This window comes from Corythoichthys intestinalis, chromosome 9 (genome assembly GCF_030265065.1).
Source record: "Corythoichthys intestinalis isolate RoL2023-P3 chromosome 9, ASM3026506v1, whole genome shotgun sequence".
NCBI classification, from domain to species: Eukaryota; Metazoa; Chordata; class Actinopteri; order Syngnathiformes; family Syngnathidae; genus Corythoichthys; species Corythoichthys intestinalis.
In genome coordinates this window covers 25,386,828-25,411,134 of record NC_080403.1, presented here as the reverse complement: position 1 = coordinate 25,411,134, position 24,307 = coordinate 25,386,828, and the positions used below count along the sequence as shown (strand labels likewise).

General features: G+C 38.9%; 1 protein-coding gene across 2 annotated transcripts in view; it reads left to right on the top strand.

Moving 5' to 3' along the window:
* foxj3 (forkhead box J3) overlaps positions 1 to 23,577 on the top strand; it is a 226,621-nt gene extending 203,044 nt beyond the window's left edge. For both annotated transcript variants that reach the window (XM_057845438.1, XM_057845439.1), the window contains 5 exons: positions 9,488 to 9,922; positions 13,440 to 13,541; positions 13,619 to 13,810; positions 17,721 to 17,819; positions 17,899 to 23,577. In XM_057845438.1, coding sequence (XP_057701421.1) covers positions 9,488 to 9,922; positions 13,440 to 13,541; positions 13,619 to 13,810; positions 17,721 to 17,819; positions 17,899 to 18,011 — 941 coding nt within the window. In that variant the 3' untranslated portion in view covers positions 18,012 to 23,577. The remainder of the gene's footprint in view (positions 1 to 9,487; positions 9,923 to 13,439; positions 13,542 to 13,618; positions 13,811 to 17,720; positions 17,820 to 17,898) is intronic.
* The last annotated feature ends 730 nt before the right edge of the window (positions 23,578 to 24,307 follow it).

Genomic DNA, 24,307 nt, shown 5'->3' with positions numbered 1-24,307 from the left:
CTGAGTATCGCTCCTCCGCTCCTCCGCTCTCGGAGTAAACAGGTTGCCTTCGGTCCAGCCGGGGGTGCGGAAGCGTCGGCGGGGTCTGGCGGGGGTAGTGTTATGCAACCGCTCTCTTACAGTGAATAATGAAACAATGTTCGCCTTGGTCTCCAGCTTGAAATGCTCCCACTAGGGGTGTGACAAAATATCGAAATGGTGATATATCGTGATACTTTGTATCCCAAAAGGTTATCGATATGCTCCTGCCAAGAATCGAGATATTGTTTTAAAACGGTGTCAATGTCAAAAAAAAAAAAAAAAGCAAAAAAAAAAAAAAAACATAAAAATAAACCAGCAAGTTGCTACCAAAATCTTCCACCATAATAGTGTCTCAGTTAACTTTAAGGCTGCATTGACGGAGCTCGACGCCCAATCCATTTAGACTGGGAACGTTCGTTCTTTCGAAATCAGAGCGTTCACAGTCATTCTGTCCGATTTTCAGGGCATTTACAGGTAACTTGCTTAGTGCTGCAACGATTAATCGATTAACTCGAGTATCCGATCAGAAAAAAAGATTCGAATTAAATTTTGTTGCTTCGAGTATTCGTTTAATTAAAGTGGCATTGTAATTGTTTATTTTGAAAGTGTTTGCATTCATTTTTTTATTTTATTTGGGTGGATACACTGCCCTCTAGTCTGCCTCAATTCACATGGCTGAATCCAGCTGCTCCATGTTAAGACCAACATAAGCCAAGTTTTTGTTTGCTCTAATGTTTTTTTAATGTATTCGTAATTCAGTTATAAGTATAGGTATATTTAGTTGTTTTCTTTTTCCGGTGGGAATATCTGTCTGAACCATTTGTTAAGAGTAGGGTTGTTCCGATCATGTTTTTTTGCTCCCGATCCGATCCTGATCGTTTTAGTTTGAGTATCTGCCGATCCCGATATTTCCCGATCCGATTGCTTTTTTTTTGCTCCCGATTCCATTCCAATCATTCCCGATAATTTTTCCCGATCATATACATTTTGGCAATGCATTAAGAAAAAAATGAATCAAACTCGGACGAATATATACATTCACCATACAGTACATACAGTAAGTACTGTATTTGTTTATTATGACAATAAATCCTCAAGATGGCATTTACATTATTAACATTCTTTCTGTGAGAGGGATCCACAGATAGAAAGACTTGTGACTTTGTATATTGTGACTAAATATTGCCATCTAATGTATTTGTTGAGCTTTCAGTAAATGATACTGTAGCCATGCCCCAATGCATGATGGGAAGTGGAACCATGACTGTGCGTAGTGCTACCAATTGATATATCTTCTCTGCGTTGGAAAATAAAATTAGGTGTTAAGAAAAAGATCAATTGCTACCTTGCTTCCCTACATTGCTTCCCATGATATTTCTAATCGTAGGGAGGGGGATTGTAAGGCTCTAGCCAATTAAAATAAGCCTCCAAAGGCTGCCAAAATTCACTCTACTCATTTTACGCTGCCTTTATACCTATATAGAGATATCTCTATATAGGTAAAATGGTGCCATTACAGATTGAGCGCGACAGTGCGTGAGTGGGTCGTGCAACGCATGCATTAATTGCGTTACATATTTTAACGTGATACATTTAAAAAAAAACTTATTATCGCCTTTATCGGGATAAATTTGATAACCTTACCTTAAGCCTAAACTAAAGACTCTGGATGAGTGTAACATATTATGTCTGTAACGTTAAATACAATTAGAAAACGATAGGCATAGCCAATATTTTTTTGCCGATTCCGATACTTTGAAAATGACGTGATCGGACCCGATTGATCGGCATCCGATCGATAGGCATCCGATCGATCGGGACATCTCTAGTTGAGAGCATTGTAAAAATAAAACGTTCGTGTTTTATAGCATTTAAGCTACCAGACTTTTGCTATGTAATTTAGCCGATTGTTGTTTTTTTTTTGTACATAGATCCTTATTTATTTTTGTATCGTTTGAGGCTCAGCTCAGGTATTTTAATTTTTCGTGTTCCTCATCCGATTACTCGATTATTCGAACTAACTAGTTTAGCGATTAATCGACTACTAAAATAATTGATAGCTGCAGCCCTAAACTTGTTGTTCATTTTAGGGCATTTACAGGTCATTGACTGCTGTGTTTGAGTCACTGCCTATTCATTTGGGTGATTCCCAGGCCACTTCCTGTTCTCTAACTCAAAATAAACAGGAAATGACCCGTAAAATACCTCATAATTGACAGGAAGTAACTGAAAATTAGCAGGTAAATTACCTTAAATGCCCCAAAATTACCTAATTGCCTGGTATTGGCTGCCTCTACTGGCCATAGACGTTTAGTCCGTTTGAAGTGGGAGGGATGGCTGCCACCCTCCCAGTTCGAATGGATTGGACGTCTACTAGTGGTAAAATCAATCCAGTTCACAGCAGAAGCTTGTTTTTTCTGTTTATTAGTTGTTTGTAGAATATCCTAGAATGATTTTATGACCAATGTATCGATAATCTTTGTATCGCTATATCGTCAGATCATCGTTATCATGAGCTTTGTATCGCAAATCGTATCGTGAGGTTCCAAGAGGTTCCCACTCCAAGCTCCCACACTTTTGACAATTTCTGCTTTTTCTTGGTGCCTTTCTCTTCGCTTTCGTTGGCTTCTTCTTCGTTAACTCTGTATTGATGCATGGTTTAAATCAAATATGTTCGCTGCCTCTCTCTTCTTCCACTCACGTGATGTCAGTGCATTGTGCCGCATTGAAAGTAGTCCAGGCAAAATGTCATGCTTAGAGCTGTCAAAATTTACGATTCCTCGAGTCGGAGATAATTCCTCGATCAATTTTTAAAATTGAGTTACTCGAATTGTCCGAGTAATCGTTTCAGCTCTAAAAAATGAGTAACGGTAACTAGGATGATTAGGGGAAATGTATAAAAGATTAAATTTACATACGTTTAATTTCAATAATGTGGAGTGAAATCCACCCAAAGACCTGTTCATGTCCTTGACGAGCTTTTCCAAACTCAGGTAAAACAAAGGCAGGTCATCGTGTAGCTTATTAAATGTGATTTCCTGCTTTTTCCCCAATCCTTCTGCCATGCTATCTTTGGACAGCTGATCGTCCGGTGAGCGCAGGAGAAACACGAGGACATCAGAGTGTCTGGGAAATGCTCTCGTTTTGCGTCATTTGTCACCACTTTCTGCAATTTTATTGACAGAACACTTAATCTGCCGTCAGTCACCGGCAGAGCCGCAACAAATTGTTTTCACGCTCAATTAATTTGCCAGGGAGAATGTACCCTCCACAGCCGCAACATTAGGTAGGCAGGCGCAATCTAATCAGAGCCAATACAAGAGTCTGCCTTAACAATGAGAATAACAAAACCCAAAGTATTGGAATCAAAACTACAATCAAAGTAAATTTTTAAGGATGGACACTGGGTAGTTGCTCTTCCGAGTATGATTATACAAAAAAGATATGTTGTAGATTTTGTGACAAAAATATACACAATTTCTCATTGTGCCCATTAACTCCTCATTTACTGCTATTGATGCTGGTAATCCAGTCAAAATGGAGTGTCTATTGATGTCAATAGCAGCAAATTAGTTAAAACTGGGGGAAATTTTGAGTTAGTCCACTCGTGCTCTCAGTAATTCAATTGATGAACGATCACCATAAGCCCCCCCAGTCAAAGGGATTGGGCGTCTATTTCCATCAAGGGCAGCGAATCCTTTAAAAATATTTTTCTATCAAATAAATTCAGTTAGCCATGAGGGCTTTGTTTGTAACACTATTTCCAGCCATCTAGAGCATGTGTATTCAATTATGCTTCTATTCTATAATGGCTATTTCTAATTTAATGTATTACCATTCTTTCAAACCATTCTCTGTTCAATTTTATTTTTGAATGCTCAACACAAAATATACTAGGGATGTCCCGATCCAGGTTTTTGCACTTCCGATCCGATACCGATATTGTTTTGCACTTCCGATCCGATACCGATACTGACCGATACCGACCTATCTGAGCATGTGTTAAAGTTTAAGGTTATTTAGCCTCCTTACTTAGTTGTCAGACTCATGTTGAAAAAGGTTTTAGTACTCTTGATAACAACTAGCCAGCTGAATTTGGTGAGTCTGAATAACACACAACGGTTGGTAACAAGAAACTGACCTGTTTATTCACTGACAAACCCAAAACGTTATAAATAACAAACAGAAATGGCATAGTCAGTCACTAAAACGTGCAAATAATATTGTAAACTGTCTTAAAAAAGCAAAACACACAAACAATCTCAGTGGAAAATCCCACAAATCCCCCAAGCTATTAGATGCTTTTAATGTTTCGTGCATTAGTTACAAAAATTGTAAAAAAAAAAAAAGCCTCTTAGGTTTAAATAAACGACTATTTCAGTATCAAGTTAACATTAAAACAGTAAATAAAATACTCAAGTCCCCATTCTGTATCAGCAGCTTTAAACTACATTCAATTAATTTAATTTTGCGAATCAACTGTTAAAGTTGTTAAAATTGCTCCCGTTATTCCATAATTTCCCTTCTGTCTACTTTCGACATGTGAAAGTTTTAAAACTGTTTTGAAGATAGATTCAAGTCAAGATTTTGCCGATTTCGGAGTATTTTAGATAAAAAGTTAATTAGGTTCGCTTGGAAGGTTCACAACACCCTACTAGGGAAGTCTCCTGCTTTAAGATGGCGGCCGTTTACTAACGCATTAGTTTTCCATACTTTAGTGTTGCTGACGCCGTCGAGTCTGTCATTTTGCATCTAGTTCTATATACATATGATATCTAATATCTCCAGTAAAACGACGTTGACGTAATTTGTAGTGGCTGTCAGCAGCAGTCAGGTATTCTTGTGTTTTTATCCAGCGGCATGAGTTGAGCTAAAGCCGTGAGTTGAGCATTGGCATTACCCGGGTCTATGACAAGCATTATGTTTACTTTCGGGACGCAATGCGGTCCGTTTCCATTGCGTCCCGAAGACCGCGCTGTGTATTAGTTCCTCTTTACTTGACATATTTCAATAATCGGAATTTGGATGTTTGTGAATCATTCTCGAATCTTCCACGGCCGAATCGTTCAAGGATGTAATGACGGCTGGGCATGTTGTACTTTGGTTCTAAGTGTTGGATGGTGCGTCTTTACTCGCGAGAGATAATGGCTCGTCATCCAGAATGAATTTTTCGGCAATGACTCTTGTTATTCCCTTGGCTTTGGGACTGTCGAGTGCCAGTTTCTCACGCTTAGCAAAAGTTTCTGCCAGTGTTAGTTGCGTAGGACCTTTCTTTTTGTCTTCGGTTTTCTTAGCATACTCCTCATATTGTTTGTGGTGGTATTTCGCTAAATGCTTGATTAGGTTGGTTGTATTAAAACTTCTTACAGCTTTACCACCACACTTGACTTTATTGTGGCATATGTTGCACTCTGCCTCTTCGTCTTTGTCGTCCTTTAAGGTGAAATGATCCCACACAGGTGACATTTTTACCGATAAAGTCTCTCGGTAAATTGGGAGACGGTAATGTAAATTTAGTGTGTTGAAGGCGTGCCGTAAAATGCGGACCGGATTTTAGGGAAACCGAAGCAAAAACTGGAATGGATTATGTAAAGCGGTGTGCTGGAAAACCCGGACCGGATTTTAAAAAAAACTGGATCGGAAATTTGGATCGGAATTTTTCCGTGTTGGCCGATCCGATACCAATGCGCATTTTTTCGCCCATATCCGCGTCCGATCCGATCCAAATATCAGATCGGGACATCTCTAATATAAACTACCACAAAAGGCAGTGTTTCAAATTGATACTACTGTATTTTTCGGACTATAAGTCACAGTTTTTTTCATAGTTTGGCTGGGGGTGCGACTTATACTCAGGAGCGACTTATGTGTGAAATTATTAACACATTATGATATCATTTCACATGTTTTTCTGGTCTTTTGGAGTGACACTGATGGTTTGGTAAACTTGTTAGCATGTTCTTTATGCTGTAGTTATCTGAATAACCCTTAAAGGGGATGTTTCGGCAAAGGGGGTGTGAGACATCAATAGAACCGTTATGCGCCAAGATAACAAATATTGATAAAGTTAACAAAAAAATCAATCACATTAATGAGCAATTATCGAAAATAGATCGAAAATGACGAACACTACCGAAAGTGTTCCGGAAACAGCCGAATGGGGCGGCGACGTCACGACAAGTGATTGAAAGTCGAGGCGGAGCTAGGTGCCATTGTTTTTTAACGACGAGAGAGTAGCGTTGGGGTTTGTTTGACCAAAACATCACAACAATGGTTCAAAACTGCTGTGCTATGTGGTGTACAAATAGTTGTTTATCGGAATATAGTATCCATGAGTTCCTGAACGCGAAAAAAAAAGCTGGACTACACAGAAAATGGGTAAAGTTCGTCCGTGCAAAGAGGGCTAATTTTCTAGACACAGCCTCCGGCACGCTTTTCTGTGGTGCGCATTTTCCAACTGAAAGCTTCTCGAACTATGGACAAGAGAAATCGGGTTTTGCTAAAAGATTGCTGCTCAAAGGAGATGCGGTGCCGACCATAGATGCACAGCCACCTAAATGTCCCGAGATATCAAGAGAGAGACGATGACTGCTAAAGGAGGCTAAAGCTACGCAAAGAAGGGAGCAGCCAAGCTTGAAATGGCCAGAGTGAGTACTCTTTTATAATTAATAAAAAAAAATGTCACGCCTTTGGATACAGGACTCGACACATGTATAAATGATCGTTCGTAAAATATATAGAACAAATCCTCTGATCCCGTTCATATTTGTGTCTGTTGGCAGAGCGAAAAGCTATGATAGCGCAATAAATTATAATTATTCTATGCATTCCTTTATTTTGCAGTCACGGTGTATCAGCTTCACAAAAAGAAATGCTAAACAAATCATTGGTGTTTCCCACACGATCTGCTGCCGATGTTTCATCAGTGTCATTGCTCCCCTCAATGACCGTTTCATTACGCTGCATTGGCGTTCGTTTGGGCTCAAATTGGTCACCTATAACACCGATTAAAGCTTTGCAACTCTCCTCGTCACCATTAGATGAACATTCGTTACGTCCTTCTACGTCGGATTCGTCGCTGAAACTAGAAACGAAATTGTCTGCCATCATCGCCGCCATTCAGTATTAAAGCACTGAGCCTTTTTCTTGTTGAAGAAACAGCCCTCACTGCCAACTCTGAATTCTCTTTTATTGACAACGAGCGGTGTTTCTTCATGAGGGAACCTGGAATATGTGCAGGACGAACACAATGCATCAGCATAAACAGCTCAAAACACCCCTAATTCTCCCCACACTAGAAGGAATTATATTGATGCAGACAGGCGCTGCCCCCCTAGTGGCCGGTGGCACTCTCTTCACTTGACGTGACGTCACGCACACAATCTGCCAGATCTCGGGCGCCGGTCGTTTTAGCTTGACAATCGAGCCAAATTTCTCTCATTTTCTTGTGTGTAATTACACGAAGTGGCATGATATGAATACAAAAGGCATGCGTTTATGGATAAATGATGGAATATCACAATTTTCCCAGGGCGCTACATCCCCTTTAATAGCTATGGCCACGTTCGCGTTCTGCCTTTGGCAATGTGTGTTCAATTGTATTATTGACTTTTTTATATTGAAATGCATGCTTTTAGTTTGTGGCACTTTCACGCCCACGTGGGGGCGCAGTCGCATTTGTTTACGTGAAGAAGAGCGCTCACACGCCAGAAGAAGACGGACAGCTACGCAGCTTTGAGTGAGTGGGCGAGTTAGCGAGAGAGAAACACGGCTGCGAACATACGTTTGTTGTTTATGCATGTAAAATATCTCTACAGAGGCAACGGCTGTGTGTATCATGTTTTCTGTTGTTGTTGTTGTGTTTTTCACCCACGATCGACACTCAGAGCCAGTTGTGTGGTTGTTTGAACGATGTGCAAATGCTAGCGAACGCATGCTAACTGTTTGTGTCATTGCTGTCATACCACCCAATCATCATTTATTTACGTTGATGCGAACCTGTTTGGTATCGAGGACAAAATTGATTCAGTAAAATTATACGGACGTCCAGCATCGTCATTTGGGAGTTTAGCTCGCTGTATAGCCAGGACCAAGCCGTAGCGTCCTGGTGAGGACAGTATATTCACATTTCGTTGTTCATGCACTGTACACTTATTCAGCATGTTGTTCTCTATTTTATTTTTATTAGGGTTGTTCCGATCATGTTTTTTTGCTCCCGATCCGATCCTGATCGTTTTAGTTTGAGTATCTGCCGATCCCGATATTTCCCGATCCGATTGCTTTTTTTTGCTCCCGATTCAATTCCAATCATTCCCGATAATTTTTCCCGATCATATACATTTTGGCAATGCATTAAGAAAAAAATGAATAAAACTCGGACGAATACAGTATATACATTCAACATACAGTACATAAGTACTGTATTTGTCTATTATAACAATAAATCCTCAAGATGGCATTTACATTATTAACATTTTTTCTGTGAGAGGGGTCCACGGATAGAAAGACTTGTGACTTTGTATATTGTGACTAAATATTGCCATCTAGTGTATTTGTTGAGCTTTCAGTAAATGATACTGTAGCCATGCCCCAATGCATGATGGGAAGTGGAACTATGACTGTGCGCAGTCCTACCAATTGATATATCTTCTCTGCGTTGGGAAATAACATAAGGTGTTAAGAAAAAGATCAATTGCTTTCTTGCTTCCCCACATTGCTTCCCATGATATTTTTAATCGTAGGGAGAGGGATTGTAAGGCTTTAGCCAATTAAAAAAGGCTCCAAAGGCTGGCAAAATTTACTCTACTCATTTTATGCAGCCTTTTATCTCTCTATATAGAAGAAACAGTGCCATTACAGATTGAGCTCGACAATGCGTGAGCGGCTTGTGCAACGCATGCATTAATTGCGTTAAATATTTTAACGTGATACATTTTTAGAAATATTAATTATCGCCGTTATTGGGATAAATTTGATATCACTACCTTAAACCTAAACTAAAGACTGGATGAGTGTAACATATTATGTCTGTAACGTTAAATACAATTAGAAAACGATTTAATTAAAAAACATATACATATATATATATATATATATATATATATATATATATATATATATATTAAAAAAAGGCATGGCCGATATTTTTTTGCCGATCCCGATATTTTGAAAATGACGTGATCGGACCGATCGATCGGCGATCGGGACATCTCTAATTTTATATTAAATTGCATTTCAAGATGAAATATCTTTTCTATGTGTTGGATTTTATTAAGTAAATTTCCCCCAAAAATGTGACTCATACTCCGGTGCGACTTATATGTTTTTTTTTTCTCTTTGTTGGGCATTTTATGGCTGGTGCGACTTATACTCAGGTGTGACTTGTAGTCCGAAAAATACGGTATTATGTAAATACTTTTTATGTGTGCCTTTGTTTTATGCATTTCCCACTTTTCCAACTTGACAGGTTTGATGGGAATCCCATCAGACGCGTCGCAGCAGACCCACACATCCTGCTCCTATCAGCACTCTCCCGGAGGTGCCATCAACACGCAGAATAACCTGTCCAACAACCAGCCCAACAGCCACTCCAACAACAGCGGCCAGGTGCCCCTCTCCCACCCGGCCCAAGCCCACCCCGGACACGGCTCCCCGCACGCGCAGCACCTCCCACCGCATGCCGGCTCCCACAACCAGCACCCGCAGCACGGCCCCCACCCGCAGCACGGACAGCACCCGCAGCAACACCCGCAGCAGCACCCTCAGCAACACCCGCAGCAGCACCCTCAGCAGCACACGCCGCATCCCGCCCAACACGCGCAACACGGCCAACACCCGCAACAGCATCAGAGCCTCTCCCACCAGCCGCATCCCGCCCAGCAGCAGATGGGCTGCAATCCAGGTAAACCCCGTCTTGAAACCTTGTTTCAGTTCATCACACGCGCACGCAGCCAAAATTGATTTTGCATCTCGTTTGTAGTTGCTAAGCGCGGAAAAGGCAGTCGAGGTGTTAAACAATAAATCATAGAGTGATTTATCTGATGGGAGAACAAAGCCAAGCAGCGGCCTTCGAAGTATTTGCACAGTTGACTGGCGCCTCCTAATGGACACTTTGCATAAATTTTAATTAATGGAGAGAAATATCTGCACATATTACAGTATACCTCTCAACATTTATTAAAAGTATTAAATCACCTCCCACCCAAATATTAGAGAGTTTATGTCTAAAATAAAAATGTTTTTCCATTTTCATGAATCATTTCTACAAAAAAAAAAAAAAAAAAACACGTTTTGGCACCCCTGCAATTCTGTCAGTTAATGCTTGATTTCTCCCAGAAAATGATTGCAATTACAAATGCTTTGGTAGTAATATCTTCATTTATTTTGCTTGCAATGAATAAAAACACAAAACAGAATGAATTTTTTTTTTTTTTAATATTAATATAATATTAATTTTATTATATATATTTATATATTAATATAAATATAAATATAATATAAATAAAACCTTTAGACCAGTGGTTCTTAACCTGGGTTCCATCAGTAAGTCTAAGTCTAAGGGGTTCAGCAAAGTTAAAGAAACGCAGAGCCCTATTTTCGTGCGCTGATTAAATCGACACAAAGGGGCTTTTTGGACCAGATTTTGGACTGGTTTGCTCCCAATTTACATTTCTTTTAACTTCTAGTCCTCGATTTGATGGGAGGAGGAACTGGTTTGCTTAGTGGAAGGTTGACTCGCACTTGGAAAGAGGGAAAACAGACCAATGGGCAGCGTGGTCTCAAATTTTGACCTGTTTATACAACATGCTTTTAAAATGAGAAGAATTTTAAACGGGAATTTGCTAAATTATTAGCTTGCTAGCTTCGATATGTCGCTTTTGAATTTAAAAAAAAAATTTTTTTATTATCCAATTCCGAAGAGTTCGGGTAATCCACATGTGAAACTAGTGGGGTTCGGTACCTTTAGCAAGGTTAAGAACCACTGGTTTAGACGAAATAACTGCAAATAACCACTTCCGGTATCCGTCAATGAGTTTCTTACAATGCTCTGCTGGAATTTTAGACCACTGTTCTTTGGCCAACTGCTCCAGGTCTCTGAGATTTGAAGGTGTCTTCTCCAAACTGCCATTTTCAGATCTCTCCACAGGTGTTCTATGGGATTCCGGTCTGAAATCATTGCTGGCCACTTTAGAAGTCTCTAGTGCTTTCTCTCAAACCATTTTCTAGTGTTTTTTGGGTCATTGTCCTGCTGGAAGACCCATGACCTCTGAGGGAGACCCAGCTTGCTCACACTGGGCCCTACATTATGTGGCAAAATTTGTTGGTAGTCTTCAGACTTCATAACACCATGCACGTGGTCAAGCAGTCCAGTGCCAGAGGTAGCAAAGCAACCCCAAAACATCAGGGAACTCACCATGTTTGACTGTGGGGACCATGTTATTTTATCTGAAGGCCTCGTTTTTTTCCCCTGTAAACTCTATGTTGATACCTTTTCCCCAAAAAGCTCGACTTTTGTCTTATCTGACTAGAGAATATTCTTCCATGTACGTTTTGGCAAACTCCAGCCTAGCTTTTTTTTATGTCTCTGGGTCAGAAATGTGGTCTACCTGGGTATCCTACCATAGACTCCCTTTTCATTCAGACGCCAACGGATAGTACGGATTGACACTGTTGTGCCCTCGGACTGCAGGACACCCTGAACTTGTTTGGATGTTAGTCGAGGTTCTTTATCCACCATCCGCACATCTTTCGTTGAAATCTCTCGTCAATTTTTCTTTACCGTCCACATCTAGGGAGGTTAGCCACAGTGCCATGGGCTTTGCACTTATTGGTGACACTGCGCACGATAGACACAGGAACATTAAGATCTTTGGCGATGGCCTGGTAACCTTGAGATTGCCCATGCTTCCTCACAATTTTGCTTCTCAAGTCCTCAGGCAGTTCTTTGGCCTTCTTTTCGCCATGCTAAATGTGGTACACACAAGGAGACAGGACAGAGGTTGAGTCAAATTTAATCCATTTTAACTGGCTGCAAGCGTGATTTAGTTATTGCCACCACCTGTTATGTGCCACAGGTAAGTAATAGGCGCTGTCAATTACACAAATTACATAAGCATCATATGATTTTTCAAAGGGTGCCAATACTTTTGTCCAGCCCATTTTTGGACTTTTGTGTAAAATGATAATGATTTGATTTTTTTCCCATTCTCTTTTGTGTTTTTTTATTGCAAGTAAAATAAATGAAGATTTTACTACCAAAGCATTTGTAATTGCAATCCTTTTCTGGGAGAAATTGAGCATCATCTGACAGAATTGCAGGGGTGCCAATACATTTGGCCAGCACAGTACATTACAAATTGCTGGCAATCTATTTAAAGACATGTTCCCGTAGGGCTACCACAGTTAAGTAAAAAATATTACAAATGTTCTTTTTTGTACCTCTTAACAGTAAATCATCTGATTTCTGTAATTCTTTATGAAAGCAAACTGATTCAGTGAAAACTGTTTTTGTTGTCTTAGGTCTAACAACTTTTTTTGACTAATTTTTGGGTGTGAAATGAAAACTGATCTCCGTTTTTCTGTGTCACATTTTGCAACTGTAGGATACCCATTTTTATCATGACAAACAATGAACCCACTATATTATTTTATATAAATTGAATACAATGAAATGTGTAAGAAACAGGCATGAATATTGTTTATTTAACACTATTACTGCATGTGTCCACATAGGATACGGCTAATTTTCTGCATCTAGTAACAACATGGTAAGGTAAACATTGAATTTACGTGATAGAGGAAATCACTTTCGGATTCCGTACCCAAATATTAGGTAACAACAGCTGCCTGACCACTAACAACAGATTTATTTACAAAATGTTGTCCATTGTTACCTTTGCAATTCATCAAAATAAGATATTTGCAAACATCTGCTTTTGATTTGGAAAAAAATGATAGTTATATTGCACACATAATCCAACTTTTTTCTCAGCGCATATTTTTTTTCTTTCATAGCACATTTACTGCTGAAACGTTTAGCCCTGAGTACTATAAAAGTAAGTTATATGATTTAAAAATTAGCCATTTAGTCAATTTATTGCGAAAATAATCAGTGAGTAGTTGACTACCAAAAAGGTTGTTTGCAGCAGCCCTAGTTTGCATTCCATTTTGCTATGTAGTTGTAAAAAATATATAGTATATTGTTCCCATTGTTTTTTACTTTAGAAACTTCCAGTTGCAGATAGATATATATATATTTTTTGCAATTGCAAAAAAATACTTAATTGTAAAGCCCCTTCTGTCGATGAAGATGAAACTCTTGATTTAAGTTACTAAACCTAAAATGCTTACAGAAAACAATTGTTAAGGCTAGATAACAACAGGTTAAATATTTGATATTCTGTTGGTGTTTTTTGCAGGTTTACTTTCTGACTGGTACCCTAATCTGGACGCACTGAAAGAAAGCTGCCGCATTGCCAGCAGTTATAACTGGGCAGATGTGGACCTGTCACCTTTCCAAGGTTGGACTTCGGATAGAATTAGTACGCAGTTTTCAAAGACAGAACTGTGGCTAAAATAATCTTTTTCCCGCTCTCAGGATTACGAGAGAGTATGAGACAGGCAGAGTTGAACAACTGGTCGCTGGAGCCTACGCAGATCGCCGACCTGTGCTCGTCCATCAATCAGTTCTTCGCCCGCACCGGCGTCATCCAGCCACAGGGAACGGTGCCGCCGGCCGTCTGCCACGCGGCCATGCACCCAAACAAACCCAGCCAGCACCTCGGCACAGGTTTGATACCCGACACCGACGTTGAGTTTACAGCAGCTGTCGCGCTTGCTTGTGTTGTTTGTACCCTGGTGGATGCTACTTTACAATAAGGGCACCTTCAGGAATTGTGCGGAAGGATTATGTGATGGCGTGGCTCAGTGGTAGAGTAGTTGTCCCCCAACCCAGAGGTTATGAGTTCGATTCTCTGCCCTGATAAACTCGCATTGCTCCTGGTACTGCGTCACCAGTAGGTGGATGGCGATGTAGTGTAAAGCTTTGAGCGCCTTGAAAGGTGGAAAAGTGCTATACAAGTGTAACACCATTTACCATGAGCGCCAAAATTAAATTAATTCATAACAAATTCATTCACTGCCGTTGACGGACATTAACGTCCAATGCATCTTTACTGGGAGCAGCTGGCAGCAATCGAACGAGCCCCTCCGAGTGTAAACGAATTGGACGTCTATTGCCGTCAATGGCAGCCAATGAGTTGAGTTATGAAATAACAATAAAACCGTTATAACAGGAAGGTTGTTGATCGTTTTCCTTAGTTTCAGTGTTGTAAGTATTAATATGTCAATGGAAAAACCGTTCTTTTAAAAGCAGATTTGGTTCATCTATCACCATCAATGGGAGCCACTGTGCAAAACGTGTATTTAAAATGTTATTTAAAATATATATACAATATATGGTGGAAAACACTCAGGTGACTTGAAGTTCTGCTCTGAGACCCCAATTTGGCCAAATGTCAAAATTGTCAGATATGCACTTGTGATACATCATTGGAAAGCTTAAAATCTCAAATTTCTGAAGGAAGAAATATTTTGGACAGGAGGGCATTTTGGGGGGTGGGGTTTAAACAGCAAAACCCGATCTGGAGGCGAGAGCAGAATTACAGACGCCATGATTTTAACAAAATATTATCGCGTCCTTCCCTGTTTTTGATCCAAAAACTCCATGTTGCATGTATCACTGAGTGTCAAGACACAGCTGTGAATGGCCACAGCTTGATTTTTTTAGGGATTTTATGGGTGAAACATGGTAATATAACAAGGGCTGTGATGCAGAAATCCCAGACATCAAGGAGTGGTCAAGATTTTCTTTTTCATATATTTACACTTTCAAACACCCCCCCCCCCCATTTTTCTTTGTTTGAATCGATTATTTATCATCTAACATATCAGAGAAAATGCGACAGAAACAAAAAAAATACAATTTAGCGGTAGTTATTAGGTAGATGCGGGTATCAGCGACTTTTTTTTACAGATGTTATTTTTTTCGATGTGATGTCATTTGTTTAAAAGTTTAAAATATGAGAGTGAGTAATTTTTTTTAAGTCGTTTTTTTTATTTTTATTTATTTATTTTTTTTAAATATTAGACATCATTTAATGATTCTAAGCTAAAAATGACAGAGATTTTGAATGATAAATATAATTACTTATCTTGTTTTCATGGCTGGGTTGAAACAAAAACGGTTGCGCGACGTCTGTAAACGGGGGTTTCCAGGGTAAAACGGGCAAATTAGAAATAGTTTGGGGGCTTAATGTGCCATGAATCTGCTATGGCAGCATATAGACATATTGTTCTATCAAACACAACAGTTGTTTTGGCTTAAAATACAGCAGTTTCTTTTAAAGAGGAGTGCAAGAGCAGGAACTGCCTTTTCAGTCTTGTTTGTGTTTTCCGCCATATATACTGTATACAGTGCCTTCCATAATTATTGGCACCCTGAAAAAGATGTGTTTTTTAGCTTCTATTTTTTTTTTAATTCAAATAATAGTGGACCTTAATGGAAAAAAAGAGAAAAATCCAACCTTCAATACAAGTGCATTCATTCAGTGGGGAAAAAAACCCACATAAAGAAGAAAATATTTGACATCAAATAATGTGTGTCACAATTATTAGCACCCCTGGTGTTAATACTTTGTACAAACCCCTTTTGCCAAAAAAACAAGATCTGGGGACTGAGATGGCCATTGGAGGAGCTTGATTTTTTTGTCTGGTGAACCATTTCTGTGTAGATTTGGCCATATGTTTAGGGTCATTGTCTTGCTGAAAGACCCAGTGACGACCCATCTTCAGCTTTCGGGCAGAGGGCAACAGATTTTGATTTAAAATGTCCTGGTATTTCAAAGCATTCATGATGCCATGCACCCTAACAAGGTTTCCAGGGTCTTTGGAAGCGAAACAGCCCCACAGCATCACTGACCCACCCCCCATACTTCACAGTGGGTATGAGGTGCCTTTCAGCATGCGCATCTTTCGTGGCACGCCAGACCCACTTAGAGTGTTTGTTGCCAAAAAGCTTGATTAAGATTGAGCTTTTTGGCAACAAACACTCTAAGTGGGTCTGGCGTGCCAAGAAAGATGCGCATGCTGACCAAAGCACACGGTCCCAGTTGAGGTTTTTTCATAGTTTAGTCACAGGTGCGACTTATACGCTGGAGCGACTTATGTGTGAAATTATTAACACATTATTATGTCATTTCACATGTTATTTTGGTGTTTTGGAGTGACACTGATGGTTTGGTAAACTTGTTAGCATGTTCTTTATGCTATAGTTATCGGAATAACTCCTAATAGCTATGGCCACGTTCGCGTTCTGCCTTTGGCAATGTGTGTTCAATTGTATTATTGACTTTTTTATATTGAAATGCATGCTTTTAGTTTGTGGTGTTTTCACGCCTACGTGGGGGCGCCCTCGCACTTGTTTACTCGAAGAAGAGGACGGATAGCTACACAGCGTCTCTGAGTGAGTGGGGGGTGGGGAGAGAGAGAGAGCGAGACGGCTGCAAACCTACGTTCATTGTTTATGCTTGTAAAATATCTCTACAGAGGCAACGCCTGTGTGGATCATCTTTTCTGTTGTTGCTGTGTGTTTTCCACCCGCGATCGGACACTTAGAGCCAGTTGTGTGGTTGTTTGAACGATGTGCTAATGCTAGCGAACGCATGCTAACCGTTTGTGTCATTGCTGTAATACCACCTAATTATCATTTATTTACATTGATGCGAACCTGTTTGGTATCGAGGACGAAATTGATTCAGCAAATTATACGGACGTCCGGCATCGTCATTTGGGAGTTTAGCTCGCTGTATAGCCAGGACCGACCCGTAGCGTCCTGGTGAGGACAGTATATTCGCATTTCGTTGTTTATGCATCATGTAACATCATTCTGTACACTTATTCAGCATGTTGTTCTCTGTTGTATTTTTATATTAAATTGCCCTTCAAGATGACATATCTGTTCTATGTGTTGGATTTTATCCCCTCGAAAATGCGACTTATACTCCGGTGCGACTTATGTTTTTTTTTCTCTTCGTTGGGCATTTTATGGCTAGTGCGACTTATACTCAGGTGCGACCTATAGTTCGAAAAATACGGTAGTTATCCATTTATTTTTTTGTCGATAAATTTCTCTCAAAGCCACCATTGTATCAAAAGTCAAGGTCCCACATGAGTGTTGTTCTCGTTCTAAGCAAGCCGCAACCATAGACAATGAATACTTGACACCTCATTGAACTGGGCCCGCTAGACATATGTACAATCATCACAATCTTACGATTATTTAAAAGAGATTTTCGCACGGTTGTTATGAACGTCAAATATGTAGGCCTAGCTGGATGGCTATAGCTAGCTCGCTATAATCCCTGAAAATTGTTTGCAGTAGCTTGTAAGAAACAGAATTAGTTTAATACGGTTTTTCATTCATCTGTAAACATAAAAACAGTATGAGAAGCATTGCCCAACGCGTTTTGTAGTATGACTTTGCCATATTGGATCATATCGCAATACGCTTCAAACGTTTTTGCACTGTTAACATCATTAACTCATTGGCTGCCATTGAATGGCACTGAAACATGATCATTAACGTCCAACTACAAATAAAAGTTTAACACGTTTTATTTGTTGTGGTTCTCTTTCGTCAGGAAATCTCTACATGGACTCCAGACAGAGCATGTCCATGATGGGCCCCCCGGGGTATCCTCACATGCCCCCGATGAGCAGCGCTGGCCCCGCTATGACTGGTGAGTGAGAATAGACAGAAGGATATATTGATGGCTAATGACCAAACAAATGCCTTCATGTTCTTTTCTCCGTCCCCAGGACACCACGCTCAGATGAACCAGCAGCACATGATGCCCAACAGAAACTTCCAGATGCATCGCATGGCGGCTGATGACATCCAGGATGATTTCGACTGGGACTCCATTGTGTAGCCTCCTCCTCCTCTTATTTTTTTTGTTGTTGTTTTTTTTTTTTTTTGCTAACAAAAGAAGAGGCAGGAGGAGGTGGAAGCCAGAGGAAAGCAGGCCGGGCTAAAAAAGGCCCCAGGAGGGGCAGAAAATGGAGGAAATGAATGCCCCCTGACCCACCCACACCCCTTGATTCCTCCTTTTAAGGTGGGCGAACATTAGACGGGCTGCCCCGAGACCTTTTTTTTTCATAACCAGAAAAAGACAATCATATTACCAGGACAGGATCAAGCCCGCATCCCTTTCCCTTACCATCCTAACCAGCGGCCTTCCAAAAATGCCCCCTACCCGTTTCGCTCCACTTTTAGCCACTCCACCACTGTTCTGTGATTTGAGCTTGTGATTCTTCTTCTCGTGTTGGCGTCAGCTGCCTCGTGGATGAGTTTAGCTCTCTCTTTTTTATTCATCTTTTTATTCTTTTGTAAAAGACACGCAGGCCGCCTCTGGGAGTCATGTGATTTGCGCGCTCGACGGTGGAAGAGGGCCCCCTTGTGGATGGAGGTGATGTTTGCATTTTGAACAGGGTGTTTAAAAAAAAAAAAAAAAAAAAAGGTCTGTAGGCCTGTTAACGATATAAAAGCCAAGCAAATGAGTGTTTGGGACAAATGGGGGATAAAAAGGTAAAATTAATGGTGAAAAAGTCATCATATTGTTGCAAAAGTTTATTTTTTTATTTTAATTTAAGTTAATAGGATGAGTGTGACAGCAGCAGGATACCAAATGTTGATTTTGTCTTGAAATGTGTGAGAAAATTTGCGTCCATGTCATTTTATTCAATAATTTCGAGCAATGTTTCCCAACATATATTGAGCTAATGCACGTATTTCAACTAACTTAACTCATTCACTGCCACTGACCATAATAGACATCAAATTAATTTTCATTGGGATGCCTGGCATTGCTTGATCATGTTCCAGTGCCTTTGATGGCGATAGATGTCAAATCTGTTTGAAGTGGATGTCCACTTTAAATGGAATGGACATCTTCTAGTATAAAAACTAATCTCAAATCATTGAATCCATTTGACACATTTGCCGTCAATGGTACCGAATAAGTTGAAATAAAGATAATTTTGCAATGGCACTTAAGTTATAATTCTAATTTTGATTAAAAGTTTTGCTGTAAGCAGAACATTTTTTTGTGGAAAAGCACAGAAAAAAAAAAAGAAAACAGGGTGATCGGCAGTTCTGGAAACTTCCATATTAGACGTGTGATTAAAATGCAACACATGCAAATACTTAAACACTTAGTTATATGTGTCATTGTAATGACAATTTGGGTGTGGCTTTATTTTAGGGATGGGCACGTGACTGCATTTTCTGAAGAGCTAATATAATAACAATTATTAGCTTTCTTGAGAAAAAAATGTTTAATCACTGCAAACGACATTTAACAAATGCAACAATCGATTCCACGTCACTGAAGTTTTAACCATTGATCAATGAACTCATCGGTCATTATGCCATGATTTCACTTTTGGGAATTGCGCAACATATCATTTTGTGTGTACAAAAAGACATTTCCCATAGGAGTTAACTAGCCACGCATGAAATTTATTGATTTGTTTTATGAAATGTTTGGTTCCAATATGCTGAACTATTCCTTTAACAAGTGACTATTTTTAGGAATCACAAAAATTAACCCCCTAAAGATCTGGTGTCCACAATTGTGGACTTCCCATTGTAGGTCTTGTAGGCCACAATATTAACATTTGGTATACAAGTGTGGCCTACCTGACCCAAAATGTGATGACCACTTAAAATACCGGTATGTGGACGCCATGTCTCAATAAATACAGTATATTATTTTTTGACCGCCCAAAGGGAGGTTTCAAAAAGTCGCCTGCTTTGTTTTTGTTGAGGACACAAACTGAAAATGCTACTTCTCCATTATTCGTGGATAAATCGGAAAGAAATGTTGCATGAATATTCGGTTACATTTTATTTGAATGCTTCTTATGACAGTGAATACATTTACATGGTCAGAATTTCCTTAATCCGAACAGTATTCGGATTAAAATTATGATCGGATGTACTGTTTTCATGGACACTAAAAATATTAGGACTTGCTAGTTTATGCATGAGAAATTCAGTCAGAACAAATTATTTAACGTGTGCAGTAAGAGTGGGAACCTCTTGGTACCTCACGATATGATACGATTTGTGCTACGAAGCTCACGATAACAATGATCTAACGATATGGCGACACAACGATTATCGATACATTGGTCAGGAAATCATTCTAGTATATTCTACAAAGAATTAATAAACAGAAAAACAAGCTTCTGCTGTGAATTGGAATGAGTTTATCACTAGTAGACGTCCAATCCATTTGAACTGGGTGGGTGGCAGCGAATGAACATTTGTTCATTCGCTGTCATCCCTCCCACTTCAAACAGATTGAACGTCTATGGCTGTCAGTGGCAGCCAACACCAGGCAATGAGGTCATTTTGGGTAATTTAAGTTCATTTACCTGTTGATTTCCAGTAACTTCCTGTTGATTTGCGGGTATTTTATGGGTCACTCCTGTTTATTTTCGAGTTTCAGAACAGGAAGTGACCTGAGAATCACCCAAATGAATAGGCAGTGACTTAAACTCAACAGGAAATGACCTGTAAATGTCTTAAAATGAACAGTAAGTGACCTGTAAATGTCCCGAAAATCGGAACGAATGACTGTGAATGCTCTGGTTTTGAATGAATGAACGTTACCAGTCTAAATGGATTGGACGTCGAGCACCGTCACTGGCAGCCTTAGTTAACTGAGACACTATTATGATGGAAGATTTTGGTAGCAACTTGTTCATTTTTATTTTTATTTTATTTTAGACATTGACACCTTTATAAAACGATATCTCGATTCTTGACAGGAGCATATCGATAACCTTTTGGGATACAAAGTATCACGATATATCACCATTTCGATATTTTGTCAGACGCCTAGTGTACAGATTAATACTGCTTTCATGAGTGTCGTAAATATGGTTAGAAGCTTAGTTTATTTACAATTTATTGTCAATTGGCACGTTTTTTGAAGCCATCATAACAACATAGCGTACACATCTATGAAAACATTATTTTTTAAGCAAGTGTTACCTAAAATGTAATTACAAACAAAAGCTTAATGTGTGCATTTTGATGCATTTTCTTGTGTTGGATGATTTAGTAGGTCTAAAACAGTTTTTTTTTTTTTTTTTTACACGCAACAAACCAAAATGAACTTCATGTCTGGTATGTTTTAGCTATGACAAAAAAAAAGCACATGTACAGGAAGTATTTGTAATTACCAATGCGTCAATGTTCATCTTCCCATAGCATGTGAAGGCAGCATGACCAAATATAACGGAAAAAGTAGTTAAAGAAGAAGAGGACGCGGTACTGACATGACATGAAATGTTAGTGTTATTTCATGTATTTTTCCTATTTTTCAACTATCAAGTCTTTCAAAAATTTTAAGATAAATTAATATCTCCAGCAATGTGTTCACCTCAGATACAGACCAGCACAGGACAGTTTGTTCCAAAATTTTGGAATAAAGTGTTTTCATGCATGTCAATCAGATTATCAATCGTCATAAACCATCCCTCTCTTTCGGAAAAGAATATTAATCGGAATAAACTGGATTGGGTTACAATATTCAGAATGGGATGTGTACAGGAATCATTTTTATTCCGGTTAGGCTTTTAATCCGAATTTAAGTGGCAATGTAAACATGTCAAGTGTCATAATAATGATATGACACCTGTCTTGAACATGAATGAATGTTTATGACAGGCCAATAATTGTCACTTACTGATTCTTTCATATTAATTGCAGGTAATGACACAGTCATAAGAAGCTTTCAATTTAAATGTAGTCGTATATTCTTGGGACGTATACGCATCAATCCTTAAAGCCCGATTTTTTTCGAATTTGTTTCATTTTTTCGTTTCTAATTTGATTAATTACGGGGACTTATTGTTGCCTGTAGGTTCAGAGTTAGCCAGTACAGGGCATGTTCGGTTGTGCTTTTCATGTTTCTAAACTAATGAGATCTTTTGTGATTGACCCGGGATCCGGGTCGTAGTTCATTTTGAACTTGTTTTGTTCGTCATAATTTTTAAATGTATTTTTTAATGAAAAAAAAAACTAATTTATTAAAATGTTTATTAAAAACTAAATTAGTCTAATTAAAATAAAAGCAGAAATACACTCTGGTTATGGGCCCTAATAACACTCTAAAATTGATTATTTTATTTCCCTTTCTTAATTTCATTGTGATTTCATTGTCTTCCATTGACAATGAAAGATGCTTAATTCACTTGAACTGTGAGGACTTGCTGTGAATGCTTATCTTACATTGAATGATCACTGCCAACCCTCCCATCCAAAATGGATTGGGCGTCTAGCGCTGTCTATTGCTTTTAATGAGTTAAACGAGGGCCCTATAAAGGGTTAAACCCTGGAAAGTGAAATCAGAAATTGTCATTTAAGGGTACAGTTTTTGACAATCATTTTTTAAAGTGCTAAGTGTGCAAATTGAAATTCCCCTTTTTTTTTTTTTTTGTAGCCAAGCTCATAGCTGACAACGTGATGAGTGCACTCCCAATTTGCACCCACGACTAACCAATCCAATCAATAGACACTTATGCCCATCCCGATTGTAGAAGTATACGGAGGTCAAGTTTGTTTCAAGTCTTCCAGGTGAAGATGGAAAACAACTTGGATGTGGCTTTAAAAAAAAAGGGACAAAGTTAAGAAAAAATGACTGGATCACTTTCTTTTGTTACTTGAGAGACTGCGTGTGAGAGAGTGATAAAAAAAAAAAAACATTAAAAAAAAACATTTTAAAAAATGGAGCGGGATGTAAAGGTTGTTTTTACCTGCCGCAGAGATTATTTGGGAGATTTTAAAACATTTTGAATGAGGAAAAACAGAAAAAATCCCGGTCGGAGTTGTTTTTCAAGAGCAGCCATCATCAATGAATGGTCGTTTCCTTCAGTGCTGGTGTGTCGTCGTGCTTTGTACATATTTGTCTTTTCAATCACACCCCGCCCTCTTTTTTTCCTCTCTCTGGGGGCCGGGGGAGTTCACGAAATAGACGAGGGAGGCGAAAGAATATTTTGTTATCGTCCGTTCAGAGGGTGACAGTATGTATATATCTATATTGTATATATGTGATGAAAATGCATTGGCTTTTTTTTTTTTTTTTTTTGGTGTGTGTGACACTACCTTTTACCTGTACTATGTTTCTACATTCAGTGTTTCAGTGTTGATAATATATATTTGGTTTGTGTTTCATTGTTTTATTTTTTCGTCTTTGTCATTTTTGTTTTCCTCCTGTTTCCCCCCTTTTTTTTAAATTTTAAATTGCACGATTTATTATTTTTGCTGTCCGATGAGGTGACACAGCTACTCTTTGTATTCGTTTAGTGCTGTAAAGTGTTATTAGAATTGTCAATACCACCTGAACCCATACCTAAGCCCTCTCCTTGCCCAATATGCATGAATGGCACTTAAAAGAAATAAAATATGGTAACTTCACTGTGGAATTTTGTGCTGTTTGAGTCTTCTTTGTGATGATGCGGAACCACTCACAAAGCATACACACACACCTGCTTATGACACGTTTTTGTCTTTGATTACACTGGCTAATATTTTCTGTTACATGACTTTTTGTGTGGTTATAATGTAAATTTAAAGTAGTAAATTACTTACCAGTAGATGTTCAATCCTCCCAGTTCAAACGGATTGGATAACTATCACTGTCAATTAGTTAAATGATTCCATCTATTCTTTGGTGGATTCCAAATTTGCCATCAATTTTTTCTGTATGCTTTAATTTTAGTGTTCGGCATGTTTGATGCTGTTATATTAGTGGTATTTTTTTAAGATTTATCATATATTTTTGACCTGAAACTAGTATAAATTTTCAGTCCTTTACATAGTTATTCGAGTTATTCGCAGTTGACTTATTTCTTATTTTAAGCACATTGTGCCTATTGTTGATCTCATCATGCGTCTGCAGTTGTTTAAAACATGGCATTTAACAGGAATTTTGCTGCATACTGTAACTCTGGGGTATTTTTTTAAGTTCAAGATATATACATTTCTTAAAAATATATATGAATAGAAAAACGCTTGTTTCGGTTCGAATTCAGCACCCCATTTTTTGTTGACCAGTGATACTATAGAAATCATCCCCCTCAAAAGGGACAAAAATGTCTCAAAAATTCCTCTGCTTTCTGGAAATTTGGTTAGACATTTGACACTATGGTGTCA